Genomic DNA, 24,543 nt, shown 5'->3' with positions numbered 1-24,543 from the left:
ATATACTTTATTCAAAGGGCCACTCAATGCTACTGACTGTTCTCCTACAACACCTCTCAAAGCCTCCTCTCCATGGAATTTACCACTCTATTCTTTGAGGTCCTCATCATCTCATCCTGACAGGTCTTTCTGCCTTGTCTCATTACTTCCATTTTTTTTTTCCCATGTGGTGATCACAGGAAGCCCCTGAAAATGAAAATAATAAAACTCCCCTGCTTAATATCCAATTCCATAGAATCAATTTCAATCTTTTCCACATAGTACATTAAGCCCAATGCAATTCATTCATTTAACTATATTTATCAAATGCATACTATATGTTAGGCAATGCTCTACAAAGTAGCAATTCAGTGCTAATGAAAACAGACGAAAATCCCTATTTTTATGAAACTTACATTCTAGAAGAGGGAGACAGGACAACCAATTAGATGAATAAGTAAATAATATAGCCTGTTAAGTGGTTATTTTCCTAAGACAAAAATAAAGTAGGTACGGGGCATAGGTAGTATAGGGTTGAAATTAAGGAGATAAGTTGTTTAATTACTAAATAAGATGCTCAGAGGTGGTCCATTGAGAAGTGGACTCCTTGAGTCAGATTCTTCAGAAATATAAAAGCTAGACATGCAGATACATGGGGAATTAAATTCTAGACAAAGGAAACAGTGAGTTCAAGGGTTCTGTAAATATAAATGAGGCCAGGTGACAGGGGTGGATTTACAAAGGAAAAAATATTAATAATAGAAAAATGAAGCAACAGCTGGAAAGGGAATAGGGGACACCAGATCAAGGAGATCCTTATAAGAAGCTATAAGGATTTTCTTTCTTTTTTTGCTGGTTTTCTATTTTTATTATTTTTATTCTGCATGAGAAGGGAAGCCATTGGAGGAGTTTCGGGAGATGAGTACCAATATCTTAATACTATTTTAACAAGAGCACTCTGATGTGTTGAGAATAGACTGCAGAGGAACAAAAGAGAAGCAAGGGTATGTCAGTCAAGAAGCAATGCAAACTATAATAATATGTAATCATTCATGGAGAGGATGAGGTGTCTTTTGGCAGGGTAGAAGCAACAGGAAGCTAGTGCCAGAAAGAACATCACAATTTTGAGCCTGACCTATTAGAAGAATGGAGCTCCCATTACCAGAGATGTGAAAGACTATGGGGTGGGAAACTTGCTTTTGTGAGACAGTCTCAGTTTTAAAACTCAGTTTTGAATATATTACACTTGAGATGCCTAGTAGACATTCAAATACATATGTTCAATAGGCAATCAGGTATGTAGGTCTGAATTTAGGGGGGAAGATTTGGAATATAATCATTTGAGATCAATCCATCAGCATATATGTGGCATTTAAACATGTGGAATGGAATGAGATTACCCATGGAGTGAGTGTACTTGCAAAAGAGAAGGTATCTGAGGTCAGAGTCTTGGGACACTCCAATGGGTGGAGTCTGGGTGATGACAGGGGGCCAGGAAAAGAGACTAAGAATTGGGGGGAAAAAAGGCAGAAGGAAAGTCATGGGAAAGTGGTGCGCTGCAAGGCCAGTAAGACAGTGTTTCAAGAGCATAAGACAATAGCTGTGTCAAAGGCCACAGAGAGGGGAAGTGAGGCAAGAACTGAAAATCAGCCACATCGTTTTTCAAGGGAAGACCATTGGTGGTCTTGAGGAGAGCAGCTTTGTGCAGTACAGGAATAAATGCCTGGCTGGTGTGGGTTTAAGAAAAGGACGAGGAAATTAGGAGACCAATTCTATAAGTATTCTCAAGGATTTGGACCATAAATTGAAAGAGAATATGGGACAGTATATGAAGGGGGAGGTGGAGTCAAGGAAGAGTTTCCTCCCTGTTCCTGAGAGCTGTTTTTTGTTGTTGCTGTTCCCCCCTGAGATGGCTCCCTCATCTGTTTGCTCACTGTTTTTGCTCATCGCTTTTGTTTGTTTGTGCTCATTGTCTGCTTGTTATTTTTGTTTGTTGCCCACTTATTGGTTCTTCTGCTCATTCTTCTGCTATTGTTTTGTTTTGTCTTTTCTTTAGGAAGCATCAGAAACTGAACCCAGAATCTCTCTTGTGGGAGGCAGGCTCTCAACTGCTTGAGTCACATCTACTCCCTGCTCATTTGTTTTTGCTTGTTGTATGCTCATTGTTTGTTTGGCTTATTTAGGAGACACTGGAAACTGAACCCAGGACCTCTCATGCGGGAGGTGAGTGCTCAACTGCTTGAGCCACATCTGCTCCCCTGAGAGTTTCTTTAATGGGTGTAATAATTAAATGTTTTAAGCTTTGGGGGAACCATCCAGTAGAGCAGAACAAATGGTAAAAGGGGCAGGGGGAATAAAGGAGCGATGTCCTCTTGAGAAGGTGCAGGATGCAACACATAGGTAGTACGGTCAGGTCTTAGCTAGATCATGAGCAGTTATCCACAGCAAAAGGAATGAGAGAGAACACAAGGACTCAGATGAAGGGAGGTGGGCAAATGTCATGGTGAGAATTCATGGCTTTCTCCTCTCAGTGTTACATTATTCTCAACAAAAGAGAAAACAAAGTCATCTGCTGAGCATGAGGATGGGATTGCAATAGCTGACATTATGAGAAGGAAGGAAGAGGTTTAACATGGTCATCTAGGAGTAAAGAAGCATGGTTGGACTAAAGATTTACAAGGTGATTGTTGAACAGGTCTAGGGGCTCCCTTGATTAAAGGGGATGATCTGAGATCTGCCTGGTGATTCTGATCTCTCACTATCTGCTGCCTGCCCTTACAACAAGACCATGTGGTTCCAGTGAGTGTTTTCCCACCACCAGGAGGTTTCAGACAGCTGCCTACGTTCACATGGACACGCCTATGGAACACTCTCCTTTCCCTTCTCCATCCAGCCAACCCCTTCTCAAGATCAAGGCTTTGTTTCCTCCTCACTTCATTCCAGTAATGTGTACTAATGCCCAGGTCAGAACAGTTTCCTCCCAAGTTCTCCTATATCACCCATGCACATTTCTATCCTCACCTTCACCATAATCTCACAGGTTCCTCTTCTCCTGAGTGTCTCCCTTATTATCTCTAGTTCAGGAGTTCTCAACTTCAGGCAGCCAACAGATTACCTGCTTATCAAGACACACACTACTGCTCCCCCCACCTACCCAGTTTGAGATTAAGTACATCTGTGGTAGGTCCCAGAATTTGCATTTCCAACAATTCCCCAGGTGCTGCTGATGCTGTTGGGGTGAGTAGACTTTGAGAACCACTGTTCTAGTTCTTTAAAGTCTGGGACTGAGTGTGGTTAATATCTATATCCCCAATGCTTGGCCCCACACCTGGCTTGAGGTAGACACACAGAAAAGTTTTGTTAAGCTGTTGAGGTGCATGTGACTGACTAAGAAGGAAGGAAGGAAGGTACCTGAATGGTGAGCTCTCTCCCTTCTCGGTTAATCTTCAAGTGATGCATCCTTCTGTTGGCGAAATTCTCTGCATTGATGGTGAATACATGGGTTTCTTCCTTGCTTAGCTGATAGCGAACCTGTAAGCTTCCTTGAATGAAAATATAGAAATTAGAATTAAAAGAGTGACTCATAAAATGTAAAAGTATGATCAGATTATTTATTTATGTTTTCTAGGGACCCATGTCTACAATCCTTCTATCATTCATATTCTTGAAAGTTATTGCCTATGCTGTTACTACAGAATCAGTGTCCATATAGGAAATCCTGTGATTGCACGTAAAAAATGTAAAGCATATGATTGTGTATTATCCAAACTCAAAATACCTTCTTAGAAAAAAAAAATCAAACGCAAGCCTATTTTGTATTTGAATTGTGAAAACATTTTAGATTTAAGTCCTTTTCTGCTTTTTCTTCAATTCCTTCCACTTTCTGTAACTCCCTTTCTCCTTAATTGCCTTCTCACTTTTAGAACTAAGAAAGAGTGAAACTTCACCCTGTCATCATCCATTGATGTCCTATTGGCGCTTGGTCTTGTTAGGGCAGAGTAACACTTTAACCCTTTTGACCCACTGGGACATTCACATTTCTCTAGGATTATGTTTTTCAATTAGTGGTTTGAAATCCATTTGAGGTCAGGAAATCAATTTCCTGGGTCTCAATCAGCATTTCTTACAAAATGGAACAGATTGAAAAGGAAATATGAGAGTCCCAAGAGAAATATTAAGGACAAGTTATGTCTCTGTATGTGTGTGTTCCAAAGTGAGAGAAAGAGACCGAGAGAGACGAGAGAGAGAGAGAGAGAAAGAAAACATTGGGCCCAAGGAAAAATGTTTTTGTGCTGTGGGTCACATTTGAAACACTTTAAACAGAGGAGAACAGCACCAGAAGGAATAAACGTTTAACTTTTGTCTACCCCAGGTGCTGTGCCAGCCACCTTTTCTCACTTAATCCTCATGACAGTATCATTATCTGAGAGAATTGGATCAGTTAGCCAAGAGCACACTGCAGTCTCCTTTTCCACCATGTGTTCGCAATCTGGTCTACTGTCATCAGAGCCCATGCATACCCAGTGGCAAGGTCACTTGCCTTGTGCGTGCATGGAGGTGGAGAACCATTGGACTTGAGGGGCTGAGGTCCAGTCACACAGATATCATCCAGGAAGGAATAAGGTGGCATAGGTTCTCTCATTGCTTCATACCCCCACACCCTGTCCTGCCCTCTCAATGGTTTTCATGCTCCAAAAAGAACTCAGTGACCTTCCTCCGACCTCCCATCCTTCCTTAGACGCTGATCATAGGAAGATAAGAGACTTGAGTAAACCAACTAGCTAATCCTTTCAGTTCTCAACCAAGTTTTTAAATAATTTAAAATCAGGGAAACGGACTTTGGCCCAGTGGTTAGGGCGTCCGTCTACCACATGGGAGGTCCTCGGTTCAAGCCCCGGGCCTCCTTGACCCGTGTGGAGCTGGCCCATGAGCAGTGCTGATGCGCGCAAGGAGTGCCGTACTACACAGGGGTGTTCCCCGCGTAGGGGAGCCCCACGCGCAAGGAGTGCACCCTGTAAGGAGAGCCGCCCAGCACGAAGGAGGGAGCAGCCTGCCCAGGAATGGCGCCGCCCACACTTCCCGTGCCGCTGACGACAACAGAAGCGGACAAAGAAACAAGACGCAGCAAATAGACACCAAGAACAGACAACCGGGGGAGGGGAGGGGAATTAAATAAATAAAAAAAATAAATCTTTAAAAAAAAAAAATCAAAGGCCATTCATTTCACAAATCAAGTGCTACTCAAAAAATTTCAAAATACATAAATGTGAAAGAAGATTGTAAAATCATCTCAGAACAGAATGGGAAAAAATGTTTTTTCTATAGGACTCTAATATGGCATCACCCACGAGTCTGTCCAGAGACATTCTCTATGCCAGCCTTGGTTTTCCTGGTTCCTCCTCTTCCTTTTGGTTCTAAACATCACAGATTTCCAGAAATAAGTTTTTCAGTTTGTTTGTTTGTGGTTTTTTTTTGTTAAATACTTGTTCCCTAGCAGCAACATATGTGGCAGAGAGAAGAGGTGGAAACGGTGGTGATGCACATAGATGGGTAGGGAAAGACCTGTACAAATGGGCTGTGGATTAGGATATTCTTCCTGGTTGCATTTAATACTAAGAATCTGAGTGTTTTAATTCAACCAACAAAGTAAAACAGGGTGTGAGTATTATGTGCCAGGAATGGTGATAAATACCACATTTCTTATAGCCATCAAACTCTTTTATTATCCCACTGTTTTGATAATATGTTTGCACATCCATATTCCCCGTGTATTTTTCACTGTAGGTAACATTTCCATTTTATGCATCTTTATTAACACCTACGCTACAATCATCCCCTTTGGAGCCAATAATCTTAACTGGGACACTTTTAAAGTATTCTGAAGATTCTCCAACATTCCAGTTTCTATCTTAAATACTACAACTGCCTCTTTATTAGGCAGTTTTATTAAGATATATTCACACATCATACATTCCATCCAGAATGTACAATCAGTGGCTTTTAGTATAATTACAGAGTTGTGAATTTTTCACCAGAACTAATTTTGGAACATTTTCATTATTCCAAAAAGAAAAACCCCATACCCCTTAGCAGTCACCTTTCATTCACTTTATCCTTCCCCAGGCCTACATGATCTACTAATCTATTCCTGTCTCTACAGATTTATTTATATATACATTTTATATAAATGTAATCATAAAATATGTAGTACTTTGTGTCTGTTTTCTTTCACATAACCTTTTTGTAAAATTATTTCTTTTAATTAGACAAGCTGTAAATATATAGAAAAGTCATGTGAAAAATACATGTTCCCATATGGCCCACTATTGTTGAAACTTTGCATTAGTATGGTACCTACTAATGGTGATGAAAGAACATTGAAATACTACTATTAACTATAGTACATAGTTTACATTCTACGTATTTTTCTCTATACCACCCTATTATTAACACTTTAAAATAAGGTTGTACTTTTGTTATAATTCATGAAAAAACATTCTTATACTTGTACTATGTTTTTTTTAAGATTATTTTATTTATTTATTTCTCTCCCCTCCCCTCCCCTCCCTGCCCACCCCAGTTGTCTGTTCTCTGTGTTCATTTGCTGCGTGTTCTTTGTCCGCTTCCGTTGTTGTCAGTAGCATGGGAAACTGTGTCTCTTTTTGTTACATCATCTTGCTGCGTCAACTCTCCGTGTGTGCGGTGTCATTCTTGGGCAGGCTGCACTTTCTTTCACGCTGGGCGGCTCTCCTTACGGGGCGCATTCCTTGCATGTGGGGCTCCCCTACACGGGGGACACCCCTGCGTGGCACGGCACTCCTTGTACACATCAGCACTGCACATGGGCCAGCTCCACGCGGGTCAAGGAGGCCCGGGGTTTGAACCACAGACCTCCCATGTGGTAGGTGGGCGCCCTATCCACTGGGCCAAGTCCCAGTGGATAGTTGTACTATTGTACAAGTATACTTGTACTATTAACCCCAGTCCATCCTCCACAACAGGGCTCACTGTGTTATACAGCCTTATACTTTATCTCCTGACTTTCATTCCAGTAACATCATGACCCAAAATTTCCCCTTTTAACCACATTTACATACATAGTTCAGAATTGTTAATTATACTCATGAAAATATGCTACCATAATCACCATCTATTGCCAAATTCTAACAATCACCTTAAATAGAAATCTGTACAAATTAAGCATCATTTCCCTATTTTCTACCCTAATCTATTACCTGGTAGTCTATATTCCAGATTCTGTATCTATGAGTTTCCTTATGATTAGTTTGTATAAGTGAGATCAACTAATATTTGTCTTTTTTGTGCCTGGCTTATTTCAGTCAGCATAATGTCCGCAAAGTTTATCCATGTTATTGCATGCATTAGGACTTTACCTCTTTTTATGGGACAATAATATTCCATCATATATATAAATATGTATTACATTTTGTATATCCATACATCAGTTTGACATTTGGGTTGCTTCCATTTTTGGCAAATTATAAATACTACCACTATGAACATCGGTGTGCAAATATCTGTTCAAGTCCCTGCTTTCAGTTTTTCTGGATATACAGCCAGAAGCAGGATTTCAGGGTCATATAGTAATTTTACACTTAACTTCTTGAGGAACTACCAAACTGTCTTCCACAGCAGCTGGACCATTTTACAGTCCCACCAACAATGAATGACCGTTCTATTTTTCCACATCTTTTCCAATGCTTGTATTTTTTAGTTTTTTAATCATAGCCAGTCTAATGAGTGTGAAATGTTATCTCATTGTGAATTTGATTTACATTTCTCTAATAGCTAGTGATGATGAGCATCTTTCATGTGGATTTTAGCTATTTGTATAACCTCTTTGGAGAAATACCTATTCAAGTCTTTCACTAATTTTAAAATAAGGTTGTTTGTCCTTCAGTTGCTGAACTGTAGGATTTCTTTTTATATTCTGGATATTAAACCCTTATCAGATATGTGGTTTCCAAAAATTTTCTCCCATTGAATAGTTTGTCTCTTTCCTTTTCTGATAAATTCCTTTGATGCACAAAAGTTTTTATTTTTTGAGGAGGTCCCATTTATCTAGGTTTTTCTTTCATTGCTTGTGCTTTGGATATAAAGTCCAAGGAATCATTGCTTAACAGACTATCCTGAAGATGCTTCCCTGCATTTTTTTCCTCACATTTTTATTGTCCTGGTTCTTATTATTAAGGTCTTTTATCCATTTTGAATTATTTTTTGCATATGGAATAAGATAAGAGTCTTCTTTCATTAGTTTGCATGTGGATATCCAGTTCTCCAAGCACCATTTGTTGAAGAGGCTCTTCTTTCACAATTGTGTGGACTTGGCATCCTTATTAAATATCAATTGGCCAAAGGTATGAAGTCTATTTCGGAAATCTCAATTTAATTCCATTGGTCAATATATATATTTCCTTGCATCAGTACATGCTTTTTGGACCATTGTAGCTTTGTAGCATGCTTTCAAATCAGGAAGTATAAGTCCTCCGAATTTGTTCTTTTTTCAAGATGTTTTTGGCTATTTGGAGCTTTCCCATTTCTGCAAAGTAGGCTCTTGGAATTTTGATTGGGATAGCATTGAATTCATTTTGGGTAGAATTAACTACATTTAGTTTTCCAATCCATGTCCTATTTATTGAGGTCTTTGATTTCTTTTGACAACTGCTTTTCTAGAGACATATAAATATTTCTCTCCCTTTCTGGGAAGTTTTGATTCAATCAATGTCTCTCAAAGCAACCCAACCCCTTATCCTGGACCCTCCTGCAAACTCATTTTCACATGACTTCTAGGAGAAAACTCAGTCCATGACTTTTCAGAGTAAGTTTGACAACAGTAAAGGCTGACCTCCAGAGCTCTATGGGGCCCACAGGTATGATGAAGAAGGGGGTGGGACTTATTAATTCCCTTCCTCAGCATCTTCTACAGCTGCTTGGTCAGGGAGCTAAGAAAAATCCCCGCCCCCCTCCCCCCCATCTTGCACTCTGGTTATTCAGCAGATACAGAAGTTTCTTGCAGGAATTGCCACATCTGTTAGTCTCTGTAGAAACCTGGGACTCAGAACAGGTCAACCTGCCCTCAGACTCTCTTCTACAGGATCCAACTCTACTCTTTCTCTGCCTCCCAAGGGATTCTCTTTCATAATGGGAGACTTTGCAGGTTTATAGTTCCATAGACAGTGAAGAAACACTGAGGGAAGTTGCTTGAATAAATGTAATAAACTGAAAAACAGACTGCCATGGCTAAAAACTCACTGCCATTTCTTTAAGGAACTACATTTCATTTCTCTCCTGTTTGGTCTCATTTATTTTATCCTGTTAGCATACATTAACATTGCCATATTATAGACACCATGCATCTTTGTGTGTGTACATATCCACAGAGGTAAGATGTTCACAATGTGGAAATCAGAAGTGAGAATGATTTAGCCCCAGTTAGGCCCTCCTCTGGAAAACAAGCACAATTCTAATGGTGTGACTTTTTGTCACCAACAGGGAACCTACAAAAGTTTGAAAGAGTTCTATTAGTGTTGTGGCATTCACATGGCTGCTGTTATTTCAAATTGAAATAATAAATTCATTATTAGTTTAGGTCTTTAGGCAAAATCTGTTTCATTATTTTTAGAATTAAGCCACAGTTATTATTAATGTCACCTTTTAAAAAGTGGAAATCTATGATTTTTCTTTATAATGTACTTAAAAACAGTGATCTGGAATCCTTTTCAAGTCAAAGAAGAGGCAGTGGCATGCTCCTCTACTTCCTTGCTGCTTTCTGGGGGGTCAAGGTTTCCAGCCGTTGGCTTTGTACATGCACTTTGTCATGACTGAGTTCCTCTGTATCATTCCATTTTCACCTGGTATCCATTTTTATTATCTTCTTCATTTTTCTAGTGAAGGACAGAGGTACTGTGGGGTGACTAACTTTCCAGCATTTAAAGTTAGTAAGTGACAGTCTTATTTATAAACTAAATCTAACATATTGACCATGAACCAAAATAACTCTGTGATCATTTAACCTTTCTCACTAAGCTAACTTCCCTCCTCCCATCCTTCAAAATTCACTGAAAAGTCAGCTTTCGGGAAGCCTTCCTTATTCTTTAATGTAACTTCCTCTTCTCTCTTCTGTCCTGATAGGTATTGATTTAGGTTGTCTATGTATATGCCTGTTTCCTACACAAATCTGTAAACTCCTTGGGTGTTGGGACATATATTTCCTGTGGATTCCCAATGGCTGGCATACAGAAAGTTCTCAGTAAACATGAAAATAAGGAAAGGAGGGAGGGAGGAAGGAAGAAATGAAGAAATGAATAGGGGCAAAAAAATATTCAACAGGGCCTAGAAATGTTTTGCATCTAAAACAGTAACATCTCTGGAACAGTACAAATCTATGTAGTACTTATTCTCAATAAGTTCAGAGACTAGTTGTTCTTAAATATTGCTTCTCCTTGGTGTTACTGGCCTGGAATTGGGAACATATCTGTCTAGCAAATCCCAATGCTGACATGGTAAAGGGAACGAATAATTCCCAGACACCTCAAGCATCTGGAATGCAGTGGTCTTCTCCTTCCTACCTTTGTCTGAGGCCATCAGAGCTCAAAACACTTACTTATTGTTGGACTCCCAACAATTGCCTTAAACTTTGTCATTCTTATCAGTGTTTGTGTTCTGTCTCTTGACCATGCATCTGGATTTTCTTTATATGCTTAGTCCAGTGATTTTCTAATTTGAAAATGGAACAATTTATTCAATGGAAATCTGCAGTGAAAGAATTATAGAAAACAAAAGAATGTGGAGGTGCTGGAATAGAAGTAGGAGTTGGGTTCCATAGAGACTTGCCCACTGTCACTACCTTCCATTCCTCCTTTCCAACCCTGAAACCTCTTATGTTGGTCAAAGAATTCCTTGGGCTACCAAGGAGCCCCTTCAGACTGACAACCTGCCGAAATTTGGTCACCTGTCTTCCCTGGAAAACATCTTGTGACCCTTGAGATTCATGAGACAGAATCCAGAAAGCAGACCTTTCCCCCTGCAACCCAGACTCTTGAGACCCCCATCCCCAGAGTCTCAAAGGTCACATCTCAACAATGGATGTTGCCAGTGGAAGTCCACCTCTGGATTTGGCTTAAATTGATCAATGGTGGTGTCTCTGTATGGGTCTAGGTAGATCTAAGTGGTCCAGGAAAGAGACCTGAAGGTTAAATAAATGATGCTCATATTGAAAGATGTTGAACCTATTTTCAAAGCTATTCTAATACTACCAAAGTACAACTAAGTACCTTTTGTCAAGATATTTTACTTTTGGTATACTGTTTGACAATCATCTACATATGATTTGTTCAACAGACTAGAAATTCAGAATTTAAAATCCAAATCCTATGTAGTTCAGAGTATTGAACTGAGACCAAGAGTCAACATTCTTGCACTTAGTTTTTCAAGAACATCATTATTTGTTTGTTTGTTTTACCTTTTTCCACATTTCCTACCTTATTCCTCTCATCTTTCTTCCCTTTTGTCATTACTGTGAGTACTAGAAATCCTATTTGGCCATGTGATATTGTGATGGTAAGGTTAATTTGTCAACTTGGCCAGGTTGTTTCGTCAGTCAAGCACTGGGCTAACTGTAATACAAGGACATTTATGGGCTTTAGTCATCAGTGAGTTTAATACATAGATGGCTGATTACGTCTACATCAACCAGGGAGTTTCCCATCAGCAATAAGTGACCCTTTACCCAATCAGCTGAATGTCTTAAAAGGGGAAATGATTTCAGCATTCAGAGAGAATTTCCCAGTCCCTCTTTGGACAGCCAGCATCTCCTGGAAACTCATCAAGGTTTCATTGGACTTTCATGGGAGTCCCTGGTTTGCAGTCTGCCTGTGGAACTTGGACTTGTGCATCCCCATGGTCTTATAAAATCTCATACTACTTAAGATATTTCCTATTGATTCTGTTTCCCTAGAGAACCTGAACTAATTCAACTTGGTACCAGGAGTGGTTCTTGAGGAACAAAATCTTAAACATGGGATGTATGAGGTGGTTCTGGGAGTTTTGCAATTGGCTCTCTACTTTAATTGGACTCAAGGATACTAATGGCTCCCTTTCCAATAATGAAGAGGCCACTAACAGTCCATGGTGTGAGCTGACAATGGAGATATGCAAAATATCATTGCTGGATTCCCCTACTTCTACACTTATAAGAAGCAAGGATCTGGGTGAGAGTGTTAATAACACCTTAACAGAGTTTTGTGGTGTCAAAAGTTGTAATGATGCATGCAAGGAGTGCTGTGCCATTCAGGGGTGGCCCCTGCATAGGGGGGCCCCATGTGCAAGGAGTATGCCCCATAAAGAGAGCTGCCCAGCATGAAAGAAAGTGTAACCTGCCCAAGAATGTTGCCGCACACATGGAGAGCTGACATAACAAGATGATGCAACAAGAAGAAACATAGATTCCCAGTGCCACTGATAGGGATAGAAGCCATCACAGAAGAACACACAGCAAATGGACACAGAGAGCAGACAACTGGGGGGGGGGGGTGGAGGAAAGGGGTGAGAAATTAAAAAAAATCTTTAAAAAAAAAGGTTTAATGATGTTGGCTGGCTCCTCCTAGATACTCTGGATACAGTTACAAAAGAAAAAGATGAGCTAAAGCGTTCAAATTAACAACTTAAATGTAGCATGAATGATGTGAAAGTTTCTTTTTGTGCTCTAAAAGAATATCTTATCTTCTTCAGCCACAGGCTTGAGGTATCTGGGTACCAAACTCAGACTCTCATTGTACAAGTAGCAGAGTTACAAAGGAAACTAAAATTTTAACCCTGCAGGGTATCTGCCCTTAAAGTCAAGGAATCGATTGGAAAGGAGTGGAACTCAGAGGACTGGCATGGAGATATATGGGATGATGATAATATTGGTGGGAACACTGGGACCCTAAATTCTGCTGATCCTTTACTAGATAAACCTGCAATGGCCTGCCCTGTGGAGACCACACCTTGTCAACCTTGTAATACCCAGCCTCCTAGCCCTTATGAGTGTGCCAACCAAACTCCAGCATGCCCTGCCCTACCTCCACCCTGCCTTGAAGAATCCTCTTCCAATTGCTGCCTGAAGAGATTAACCCTGTCCCATCAGAATACAGTGCAAAGGAATGCCTGGAGGTCAGTATTTTGCAAGGCATTTCTAATCCTTCTCCTTACCCACTCCACTACCCCTCTTCTCTTGGAGACTATTACTAGACTAAAATCACAACAAGCCCCCAAAGGTAAAATACAAAGTGTGACCCATGAGAAAATATGATATACTCTGATAGAATTGCATGAGTTTTCCAATTTATATAGACAGAAATGAGGGGAATATGTGTGGGAATGGATGCTAAGTGTATGAGATATTGGTGGAAAGAAAATAAAGTTGGATCACACTGAATTTATTGATATCACACTGAGCAGAAATTCTGGATCCAATGCTGTAGCTCAAGGGTTTAAAAAGGCTCTAACAATTTGTTCCAGTGGTTGACTGAAGCATGGACCAAAAGATGGCCTAGCATGTCTGAGGTTGAGATGCCTGATCTGCCCTGGTATACAGTAGAAGAGGGAATTCAAAGGCTTAGAGAGATTGAAATGCTAGAGGAGATTTATCATTTAAGACCTGCCCACCCCACCCCAGGAATGTCCAGAGGACACAACTTCTACTAGGATTGTTAGGAATAAATTTGTAAGACTAACTTCATCTTCCCTGAAAAGCTTTGTGGTTGCTCTTCTCTATGGTCCAAATATTACTGTAGGGAGGACTGGGATGAAGTTAGAATCCTTAAACATTATGAGGATGATGGGATCTGGGGCCTGTAAAGATCAAGTATCCTCAGCTAATCACTGAAGACAAGGTGGGTGTAACTACTGCAATGAAAGGCAGATGTAAAGCCTCACTCAAAATAGAGTTTCATAGAGTTGACTAATAGATCATGGGGTACCTAGAAGTGAAATAGATGGGCAGTCTACTAAATTTCTTCTGGATCTGTATAAACAGAAGTGTTCTAGTTTGAGTGAACAAAGCCCTAACTCAAATGGCAGATGCAGAGAGTCTCAGCCCCTTAATCAATTTCCAGACTTGAGACAGTTTACAGACCCAGAGCCCCTTGAATGAGGAGAAGGCCAGGTCCCCTTGGGGAAGGATCCTGTTAAACTGCTCAAAATTTATACTGTTAATCTTCTTCGCTCCTTTCCTGAAGGAGACCTACGGCCTTTTTCCAGAGTAACTGTGCGTTGGGGAAAAGGAAAAGATCAGACATTTCAGGGATTATTAGACACTGGCGCAGAAGTGACATTAATTCCAGGAGACACAAAATGTCACTGTGGTCAGAATTGGGGTTTATGGAGGTCAGGTGATTGATGGAGGTCCATCTCACAGTTGGTCTAGTGGGTCCCCAGACACATTCTGTGATTATTTCCCCGGTTCCAGAATGCATACTTGGAATAGATGTACTTAGTAACTGGCAGAATCCCCACTAGGCAAAGAACCACAGCCAGCTGAAGTGCTTGCTGAGGGTAATGGGAACATGAAATGGGTAGTGGAAGAAGGTTGTGATAAATATGAACTTTGACCATGTGACCAGTTACAGAAATGAGGACTGTAACAGTCATGAATGTTTCTTCCTTGTTTAATTATGAGTATGATTGCATATGTGCACAAAATGAACTTCTTTGTTTTCTTCACCAACATTTTCCCTTATCATATGGCAAATTGTATTAGATTCATGTCATAATATTTAAGGATGTGAAGTTTAAGAGTGAATATTGCTCAAAGACTTGCACTCTATTCAGTAGGGACTTAATGCATTTCTGGTTCTATGCAGGAGAGTTGAACACTGTTAGGCAAAACTACCTATATATGCATGTCTGTTATTGTTTTTACTTAGAGACTAAAAAATGGTTTAAGGTAATGTATATGGTTGCTGAGTTGACAAGGGGTGGACTGTGATGGTTAAGTTAATTGTCAACTTGGCCAGTAATTGTACCCAGTTGTTTGGTCAATCAAGCACTGGGCTAACTGTAATACAAGCACATTTATGGGCTTTAGTCATCAGTGAGTTTAATGCATAGATGCCTGATTACATCGACATCAACCAGGGAGTTTCCCATCAGCAATGAGTGACCCTTTATCCAATCAGTTGAATAACTTGAAAGGGGAAGTGATTTCAGCATTCAGAGAGAATTTCCTGGCTCTTCTTTGGACAGCCATCATCTCTCAGGAGCACATCAAGGACCTTCATGGGACTTTTATCAGAGCCCCAGGTTTGCAGACTGCCTGCAGAACCTGGACTTCTGCATCCCCACAGTTATATGAGAAACTCTTATAAAATCTCAATCTCCTGTTGATTCTATTTCCCTAGAGAACCCTGTTGATACAGACACTAACACTTAAAAAAATGTCAATATTCCCTAATTCAACCGGAAAGTTCCATTTTGTCTGAAATGCAAGACACATTCTCTAATTTTCCAATTGCATCACATGCCTATGTTTTATACCTGTAGTTACACCTGAACACACAACATATCCTCCAAAGAATGTTATTCTTTGCATCTCAGCTCAAAACACTTCCCTGCCTCTTTATTTGGCTGGTAAACTGCCTGTCATTCTTTAATACCTAGCTCATGTGGCCCATATCTCCACATACCCCTCAGTGATACAACCATTCCCTTCTCTCACATGCCATGGGGTCCACTCTTAGAATCAGCCCCATTATATCACAGACCTTTGGTCTGTCTCCTCCTTTGGAATTTAAGTTGCAATAGGAGGAATAGTTGCTTATTCATGTTTGTGTCTCCAGAGAATAGCACATAACATGCTATTTTAATTTTCCCTAAATCATTTTTTTAATGAAATAACCATCTTGAAGGACTTCACCACCTCATGAAAATTATAAATAAACATTTATCCAATGCCTATTAAATGCCAGATACACAAGAAATAGATAGTTATAAAGCTATATTTCTATATATAAGGGGTTTATAATCCAGTTGTAGAAAATATAGAAAAATTTACACTTGCTATTACTGTGTGCTTAGTATGTAGTTAGTTTTGTAATAGACACTTAACCTGCATACACATACACACATACACACACAATTCTTGGTCAAAATATTAGTCTAACTGTTCCTCAATCTCTACACAACCTCTCTTCTCTCCTTACTGAGCTGAAATTGCTTGGACAATCACTGAGCTCAAATAGCTTGATCCATTACTATAAGTATCCTCTTTTAAATTGTTTCAATTCACTGTCTCACTCTTGCTTCATCTAACTTTGTATATTTGCTTGGCAGAAGCATGTATTTGCTAAAATCCATACCACCCTTAACCTACTCCAGCAGAGTGCAGCTGGCTAGGAAAATCACAAACCATGCAGAGTTTTCCTATGAGACTTTAAAATTCATGACAGCTAAGTGCATGTGGGCCATTACAATGTCCTTGCAATCACCCTAAGTCCATTCACTGGATGGTTTAGGTAACTATTTCATTATTTCTCCTCTCACCTCAAATCTCCCATGCCACCTTTTCACTCTTAACTAATTACTTTGTTTCATGCTTCTCTTAGGAAACTGAAGCAATCTGAAGAAAACTTTTACAAACTCTTGCCACCATATTTACTGATTTACCAATTTCTGAATCCATATTCTCTGCCTTTAGTCCTGTTGATTTAGATGAATTACCCTTGCTATAATAGAATGCCAATTTATGTATTCCTTCCTGTCCTTTTCACCCCTATTCAAAGACCCATCTTGGCAAGCACTCTCCCTTTAATTTTTTTGAATTTTATTTTTCTTTTACTACCAAATCATGCCCATAAGCATTTCTCCTTTTTTTTCAAGGGGGTGAAAGAAACCTCTTGAACTTTCTTAACCTCAATCTACTGCCACATTTCTCAGCTTTCCTTTGGTCTTGAATAATACTCCTGAGACATTATCTATCCTTCCTCTCTGGAAATCCTCTTTCCTATTTACTCTTAAAATTATGCCAATCAGATTTTACCCCTGGGCCTCAACCCAAACTTCTGTTGTCAAGGTAACCAATGACCTCCATGATGCTAACTCCAATTAAGTATTCCCAATCTCCATTTTACTTTTATCAGCATTGGACAGTCACTCTCTTCCTCTGTAAGGACCTTTCCTTGGCTTCCAGAAGAGTTCACCCTCCTAATTTTCTTCCTACCTCACTGTACATTCTTTCCCCTTCTCCATTGGTTCCTGTTTCTCTTTGACCTCATAATGCTGAAGTCCCAGGGCTCAATCTATAGATTTCTTCTTTTCTCAATCAACGCCCACTTCCTTAGTATCCTCATCTTATTTTATACCAGACTAATGCCCAACTGCCTATCTCCAGCTTGATCTTCTCTCAAATCCAGACTATTCAATTCTCTTTTCCACATCTCTACTTCGATGAATTATAGGCACATCAAGCTCAATTGTCTCTATTAACTTACAAGAGCTGCTATCACAAATACAAACTGACTTTTATTGGCTCATGGTCTTGAGGCTAGGAGATGCCCCAAATTAAGATATTGCCAAGACTCGCTTTCTCTCCTAGTCTGTAGTGTTCTGGAGCTAACTGTCAACAATCTCTGAAGATGCTTGGCTTGCATCTATGACTCTTGTTACACAGCAATGTTCTCTCCTTTGGTTGGCTTTTGCAGTTTCTGATGACTCCTGGCTTCTTTCTGTATAGCCTTCTTCAATGCCTGGCTCTGGTTTTTTCTCTGTTAAAAAGCCTCCAGTAATACGAGACAAGACCCTCTTTCATTCAGTGAGGTCACATCTTAACTGAAAATAACATTTTCAGGAAATCACATTTACACTGGGCTCACACCAATAAGAATGAGAATGACCATTAAGAACAAGTCTAAATTGCAGTACATAATTCAATCTATCTCAGTCTCCAAGACTGAACTCATGATCTCTCCTCTACCTGATCCTTCCACAGCTTTTCTTTTCTCAGGATTTGGCAACCCCATACTTTCAGGTTCTTGGCCAAAAGAAAATGTGGAACCACCCTTAACATCTTTCTTTTTCTCCTACCCTATATCCAATAGGTCAGTGAATACTCTTTCACTCTACCATTAAAATATACGCTGCCTATAACCACATCTCTCACTTCTCACCAACTCAACTACTACCATCCTCATCCAATCAACCAACATTTCTCACTCAGATTCTTTAAACAGCCTAACTACTTTTATTTTACTCTAAACCCTTTGCAAACTATTCTCACCAGAGCATCCAGATTGAATCTGTTGAAATAGTAATCAGACCAAGTCACTGTGTGCTCAAAGCCTTTTAGTGGCTTCCCATTTTACCCAGAGTAGGGGGCAACACCTTTGTTGTGACTATCCAACACTCTTGTTACCTTTCTGTCCTCATTTCCATCTACATTGGCCCCTTCTTTGGATCCAGCCACAATTGATTCTTTGCCAGTTCTCAAACTACAAGCACACATCTCTCCTGGGTCTTTACACTTCGTAGTATCTGCTTGGAATGATCTTCTATTGATGTTCACATGGCTCATTCCCCAAATCCCTCAAGTCTTTGCTCAAAATATTACTTATTTAGAGAGTTCTTCTTTATCACATTGAAAACTGTGACTGGTTTCCCACCCTACACATACATATGCCTGATTTTTACCCTGTTCTTTTTCCCCTATAAAACTTACCAGTTTATAACATTTTGCTTGTTACATTTACTGTTCATTACCTATCTCTCTCTATTAGAATGTAAATTAGATAAGGGCAAACGTTTAATGAAGTAGAAGGTCCTAGAACAGAAATTATGACTATGATTCACCATTCATAGGGCATATATTATGTCACTATATAAAACCATTTCCTACTGTAGATGATAGTCAAATGCTTTTGAAAGGCCTGATACTTCAACTCACTCTGTTTTATAATACTTGTATGGTAATTTTTAAGTTTGTTTAGTGATTGTCTTCTGCCATTGAATTGAAAGTTTCATGATAACAAAATCATACCTGCATGTTTCACTGGGTTATTCCCAGTGTCAAAAGCAGTGTCTGGCATAGAGTGGGGTTCAATAAATATTTATCGCATTATTTTTTATAGAAAAATAAGTATTTTGAGTGATAATTTAAAAATATTTCCTTTATCCCTTCCATACTTCCATATATAATGTAAGCAATTACATAAGGATTGATAATGATAATTTTAATAATTATCACTGGTATAGCTACAAATGTCAGTTAATGCTGTTGTTATTAATATCCATCTAATTAAGATGCCATGCATTCTTTGCCCATTTTATTTCAGGATCATCTTAAATGCTCTTCAAATTTTACATAATTTAGTTCTCAAAAATGTGACATATGTCTTACCATTTTGTGCTAATTTTACAGACATGGGAAATAATAGTCTGTCTAACCTGGTTGTACATTTAACCATTAGTAATTTCACACAGATCTCTCTAATTTAACTGGTACCTGCATTTCCCTAAGGACAGTAGCCATGTTCTGCATTCCTTCCTTAGCCCCAACCATAGAAAGAGAAATCATTTAATAAAAGCTCTTTGGAGAAATGCATATTTCTTCACTATAATACCACTTCATTAGCCTCACAGAGGAAACATGAAAATCCAATCTGTGACCATTCTGAAACCATACCCAGTTGCCCAAGTCTTATCCTCAAGCTAATGCATGCACAATTGAATGTTAAATCCAATGTCATGTCTCTAAATTAAGAAAATAATACTATTTTGCAACTTTTAAGTTTGTTGGGGAAAAAAAAAACACTTTATGCTTAACAGAAGCTGCAAACACTGTGGAAGACAAAGTCACTTTCCATGACAAAGTTGAATCTTAAGGTTGTTCTCCATAGTTTCTATCTTGGGCTCTTGGGCGAGGTGAGGGAAGATTAGACCTGAAAAGAATCAGCTCTCCCAACGAAAAAGGTGTCAGCTATTTGAGAATTTCTCATGAGTCAGTAAATGCAATGAGCTGATATTCCCAGAACCTCTGGGCTATGATGGTTTTCTAGGGCCCAATTCATTCCTTATTCAAAAGCATCCTTGAAAAGTCTTAGAGGAAGTAATAAATAGGTACCAAATCCTCCAGTTTAGGCAGTGATAAGTTCTGGTTCTTTTATTCAGCCCTATTCTAAGCACTTTCATAAGCAACAATTAACCTTCCTCTATTTCAGTGGTTCTGTTTACGTTTGCACAAGATAGCCCACAACCTGTCTTACCCTTTACTGGAAAGGTATTTGCATAGAAAAAGGGTGTCCTTACTGGAATGAATGCAGGCCAATTGCCACTCTTCCAAGACACACTGTCCCGGCTGTTTTCCCTATTGCCTGTTTAACGGAATGGCAGCCTTTTTCCAATGAAGGAAAAATATATTGAGTTATGAAATTAAGGGTTTAATTTTTTTTTTAAATTTCAGTTGACCTGTGTGAGTGAAACGAAACAGGTTCCTTCAATTCAGTCTTTACAGCGTATATCAAAGGCCCAGTCCACATAACTCCATGGGACAGACTGGCTGATGTTTTATGTGCTGAGAGATTTCTTGGAGCTACTAAAGAACTGTTTTCCTTTCTTCTGAGACCCAATTAGCATTCACTTACATTTAAAAATGCTCTCCTCTTATTTGTATATGAATCATGGGGTTTGAAAGCAGTAGTCATTAGAACTCAACATAGTAATTAGTCTTTAAAGCATTCAGGATGAGGCAGCTTTGTAAATTTTATGTTCACTTTTTATGATCCGATTACTTTTGAATATAGATGCTTTTGATCATGACACTTACATTTTACAATATTTTGGAACTAATGCTGGTTGTATGGGAGTGTTGGAACTTTTTAAAAAAAGTTTTAATGACCACTGATACCGACAGCATAAAGCAATGCAAATACATGGTCATAGTAGGTCATGATTTTTGGTGTGTGACCTGGTTGACTGAAATGACACTACTTCTCTTTATCAAGAAGTTTTTCGCATATTCTTATGTTTCCCACATGCCCAGTACAGGACTTGGACAGAGCTGGCCTTTTGTCAACATACAATAGACAAGGTCAAAACCTGTTAGGAAACAGACGATATTATGAACACTGGCTTAGAAAAGAAAGACACAGTTTTTCTGCTACTATGATAAATATCACACAATGGATTGGTTTTTTAAAAAAGAGTATTTATTCTTTCACCATTTTGAAGGTTCCATGTCTAAAATCAAGATGTAGGCAAGGTGGCACCTTCTCCTGGGGACAGTCACATTCTGGAGATGGCAGCCTTTTGCCACATAGAAATCTCTTACGCTCCTCTTTGGCTTCTTCCTGCTCCTTCTCGTCACTCTCTCTGACTATGTTCAAATTTCCTCTCTTTATAAAGTCTCCAGTTATGTGGATTAAGACCCAACCTGATTCAATCTGGTCCCATCTAAATAGGTTTCTACAAGATCTTATTCACAAGAGATTCTACACCCCAAATAAGAATAGCAACTTCAAAGGATCCTACTTACAAATGGGCTCACACCCACAGGAATTAGATTAAGACCTGAAAATGTCTTCTGTGGGGGACATGAGTCAATCCCCACACAGCCTTTCCCTCCTGAATGCACAGCCTAGCCAACATAAGAGGACTATTCCAAAGCAATAAAGAGGAATGATGGAAGGAGATGCACAGGTGGGAAAAATGGGAGATTAGGGAAGGCTTATCAGGCATGATAAATCTCGAATTAAGTCCTTCAGGAGCATATAAAAGTTAGTCACATGAATGAGAGAAAGAGGGTTTAATGAAAGAGCATGTCATAGGCACAGCAATGAAAAAGAGAATGGAGTATATGTTTGTGCATAGGGGAAGGTGGGTGGGCCTGTGGAGACTAAGTAGAAAACAACAGATGATGAAAAACCCGGGATGTGAAATAACCTATAATCCATAAGGACCCATTTTCCTTATCCAGGAATTATTTGTTTAATCCATTTATTTCCTAAATATTATTTATAACCATAATTTCAGAAGCACTGCTCTGGATGACTGCTGTGATACATTTTCCAATCATGCCATTCTTGGGGGTGGGATAAGTGGTGATTTGACCCATAGTACAAGTACATCCTCACAATAAGAGCTAAGCCATGACTGCATTTAATAATCAAATCTGAAACTTACCCTTAGTTTCTAATATTGCACGTACCACTTAACAGACTTTCCCAAAAGATGTCTGTTATATACTGGGGGATGATTGTTTAAAAGTTTTAATATATGAAAGGAATAACTTAATGAGAATGCTACCTATACTCCTAATATCGGTCAGTCCCAGCCAGCCTGCCAAATGCAGAGAAGGCCAAGCAGTGAGCACTGGTCTCAGTCACTTCCCTAAAAGAAAATGTAAATGACGGTCAGGTAGAGATGACGTCCTAAATCACTTTCTACAATCATTAACAGATAGTGTAACTAGCTCATGAATGACCTCAGGTACTTTTCACAATGCAAAGTCATCAAGACAGAACCATAGAATCCTGGTGAATGGCACAAAGACAACCAACCCGATGAAGTTATTTCCTAGGGCTGTGGCTCTGAGTTCTGCAGATGAGGTTCTTCCTGGTCAGAGGTGAGAACCCCACCCAGGCTGCTGTCCCTTTTGGGTCATTCATTCCTTCTTATTCCAACATTGGCTTTAGAAATGAGCTTCTTGATTTGCTTCTGAAAGGTCATTCAAAACATGGAGGGAAGTGAGGTTTATAGTGTGCCAAGCCTTGTGATAGGTACTGATGTACATCTCACTTGACCATCATTAACAATTTGCAAGAGTTATTATTATTCTCCCTTAGAAAAATGGGAAAAATAATGACACTCAGGTATATTTTAAATCTGCTTAAAGTCTCAGTCTCATAAACTGGTAGCATAAGGCCTTGAACCTGAGATTTCTTCACCTCCTCCTCCACAAAAGAATGGATTTGGAGGAGAGGAGAAGTTAAGGGAGAGAACTTATCCATTAATGTATGAAGGATCTTTGACAAGAAACTACAGTAGCAACCTAAATACAGCCCTTCCTTCCTGAACATGGGATGAAATATAAAGAATTAAAAGAATAAGTAAGAGCAGCATTGTCCCCCAACATGTAAACACGTGCACATACTCACTAACATATAGCATGTTTTTGCAAAACTCTGTTCTGTTGATTCTCTCAAGAGGGGTTTAAATGTTGTATATGTCCTGAAAAGTAATGAGAAGTGATTCTATTTTCTAATGGGCTGTTGAATGTCATGTAGTATGCCCAGAGGGAAAACAAAAGCAAATATTAATAAAGGCACATGGAACACATCAGAGACCACCTAATGAGTTCTCCATATTGTTGGAGAGAGAACATTAGGATGTAAGAAAGCTGGGTTCAGAAACCATGAGTGAAGCAATGAAAATGAGGCGCCATATGATGAGGGCATCCATCAGTCAGTTGGCGAGCATTTAGCAAGTGCCCGTGATGTGCCTTTCCTTTGGTGGGTGCTGGCATACACAGCCATGGTCACTTCTCTCATGGGAATCACATCTACCTGGGAAGACTGAAAGTGAACACACATCCACCAACAAAACAAATCCATGCTGCAGTGGGGGGGGGGGGGAGTTCCACTCTCTATTGGAGCATATGATAGATTTGGAGGGGAATGACTTCTTGCAGAGATGCCTCCCATATTCTCTAGAGCCTGAGTTATTGCACAGTCTTCTCACTGACCATTCTTTCTCAATAACAGCTTCCTCTATATTGATTACAAATTCACTTTCCTTCACTATGTCTGTGAAAGTATTACACATGCATGTAATAATATCCAAGTCACTGTCCTGTATTCATTCATCTTAGCTCAACATTTCTCAACAGGCTTGTTAGCCATATCTCCACTATTCCCTTCCCCATGCACTATATTCTGACCGAAAGAGGTCCACATCCACACAGGCTTTATTATTTTTTCCTCCAATGTTCCTTGCGTAGAGTAGTTGCTGTCTATATCTTGTTGAAGGAAAGAATGAATGTATTTCAGAAAGGCTGTGCCTCAAAAGGGAACATGCTATTTTTACCACATCAAACACATTTGTTTGTTAATAGCAAAGTTGAAAAGGAGATCAGTGCACATTGTTTGAAAGAAAAATACAATATGATTTTATTTGGGTTTTCCCAATATTTGGCTAAGATCATTAGAGCTCTCCAAGAAAGCTTTCCTAACTGACAATGCATTCTAGTTCAAAGAAAAGGGATTAAAAAGGGGAAGTTTCAGAAAGGAAGCTCAAGCTGGATTGAGGCACATGCTGAAGGTCTTTTTACAACTTCCCATTGATTTCGGGTTTATGGTACAGTGGTTGAGGAGTCAGGGAAGTTCCAGTGGAGAGAGTATTGTAAGGTATAGTTTAGTGAAATGAAAAAGAAGAGGTCTCAAGCCTCCACAAAGAGAATGTCTTAGGGTGAAGAGGGATGGAGGTAGGCAAAACATTGAAAAGGCTGTTGGCACAACTGAAGCAAGGTTAGAAAAAATAATAGAAAAGGTGATTTTGAGAGGGAAACAGATGTCATAT

The 24,543-nt window shown here is 39.4% G+C and overlaps 1 protein-coding gene across 1 annotated transcript in view; it reads right to left on the bottom strand.

Moving 5' to 3' along the window:
- Positions 1-24,543, bottom strand: part of CNTNAP5 (contactin associated protein family member 5) — an 810,000-nt gene that overhangs the window by 47,798 nt on the left and 737,659 nt on the right. Inside the window, exon 20 of the mRNA XM_058301170.2 lies at positions 3,391-3,521. Within this exon, the coding sequence (XP_058157153.1) occupies positions 3,391-3,521 (131 nt within the window). The remainder of the gene's footprint in view (positions 1-3,390; positions 3,522-24,543) is intronic.

The sequence above is a fragment of the Dasypus novemcinctus genome, chromosome 7 (assembly GCF_030445035.2).
Source record: "Dasypus novemcinctus isolate mDasNov1 chromosome 7, mDasNov1.1.hap2, whole genome shotgun sequence".
In the NCBI taxonomy this organism is placed as follows: domain Eukaryota; kingdom Metazoa; phylum Chordata; class Mammalia; order Cingulata; family Dasypodidae; genus Dasypus; species Dasypus novemcinctus.
This window is presented reverse-complemented; position numbering and strand designations above follow the sequence as displayed.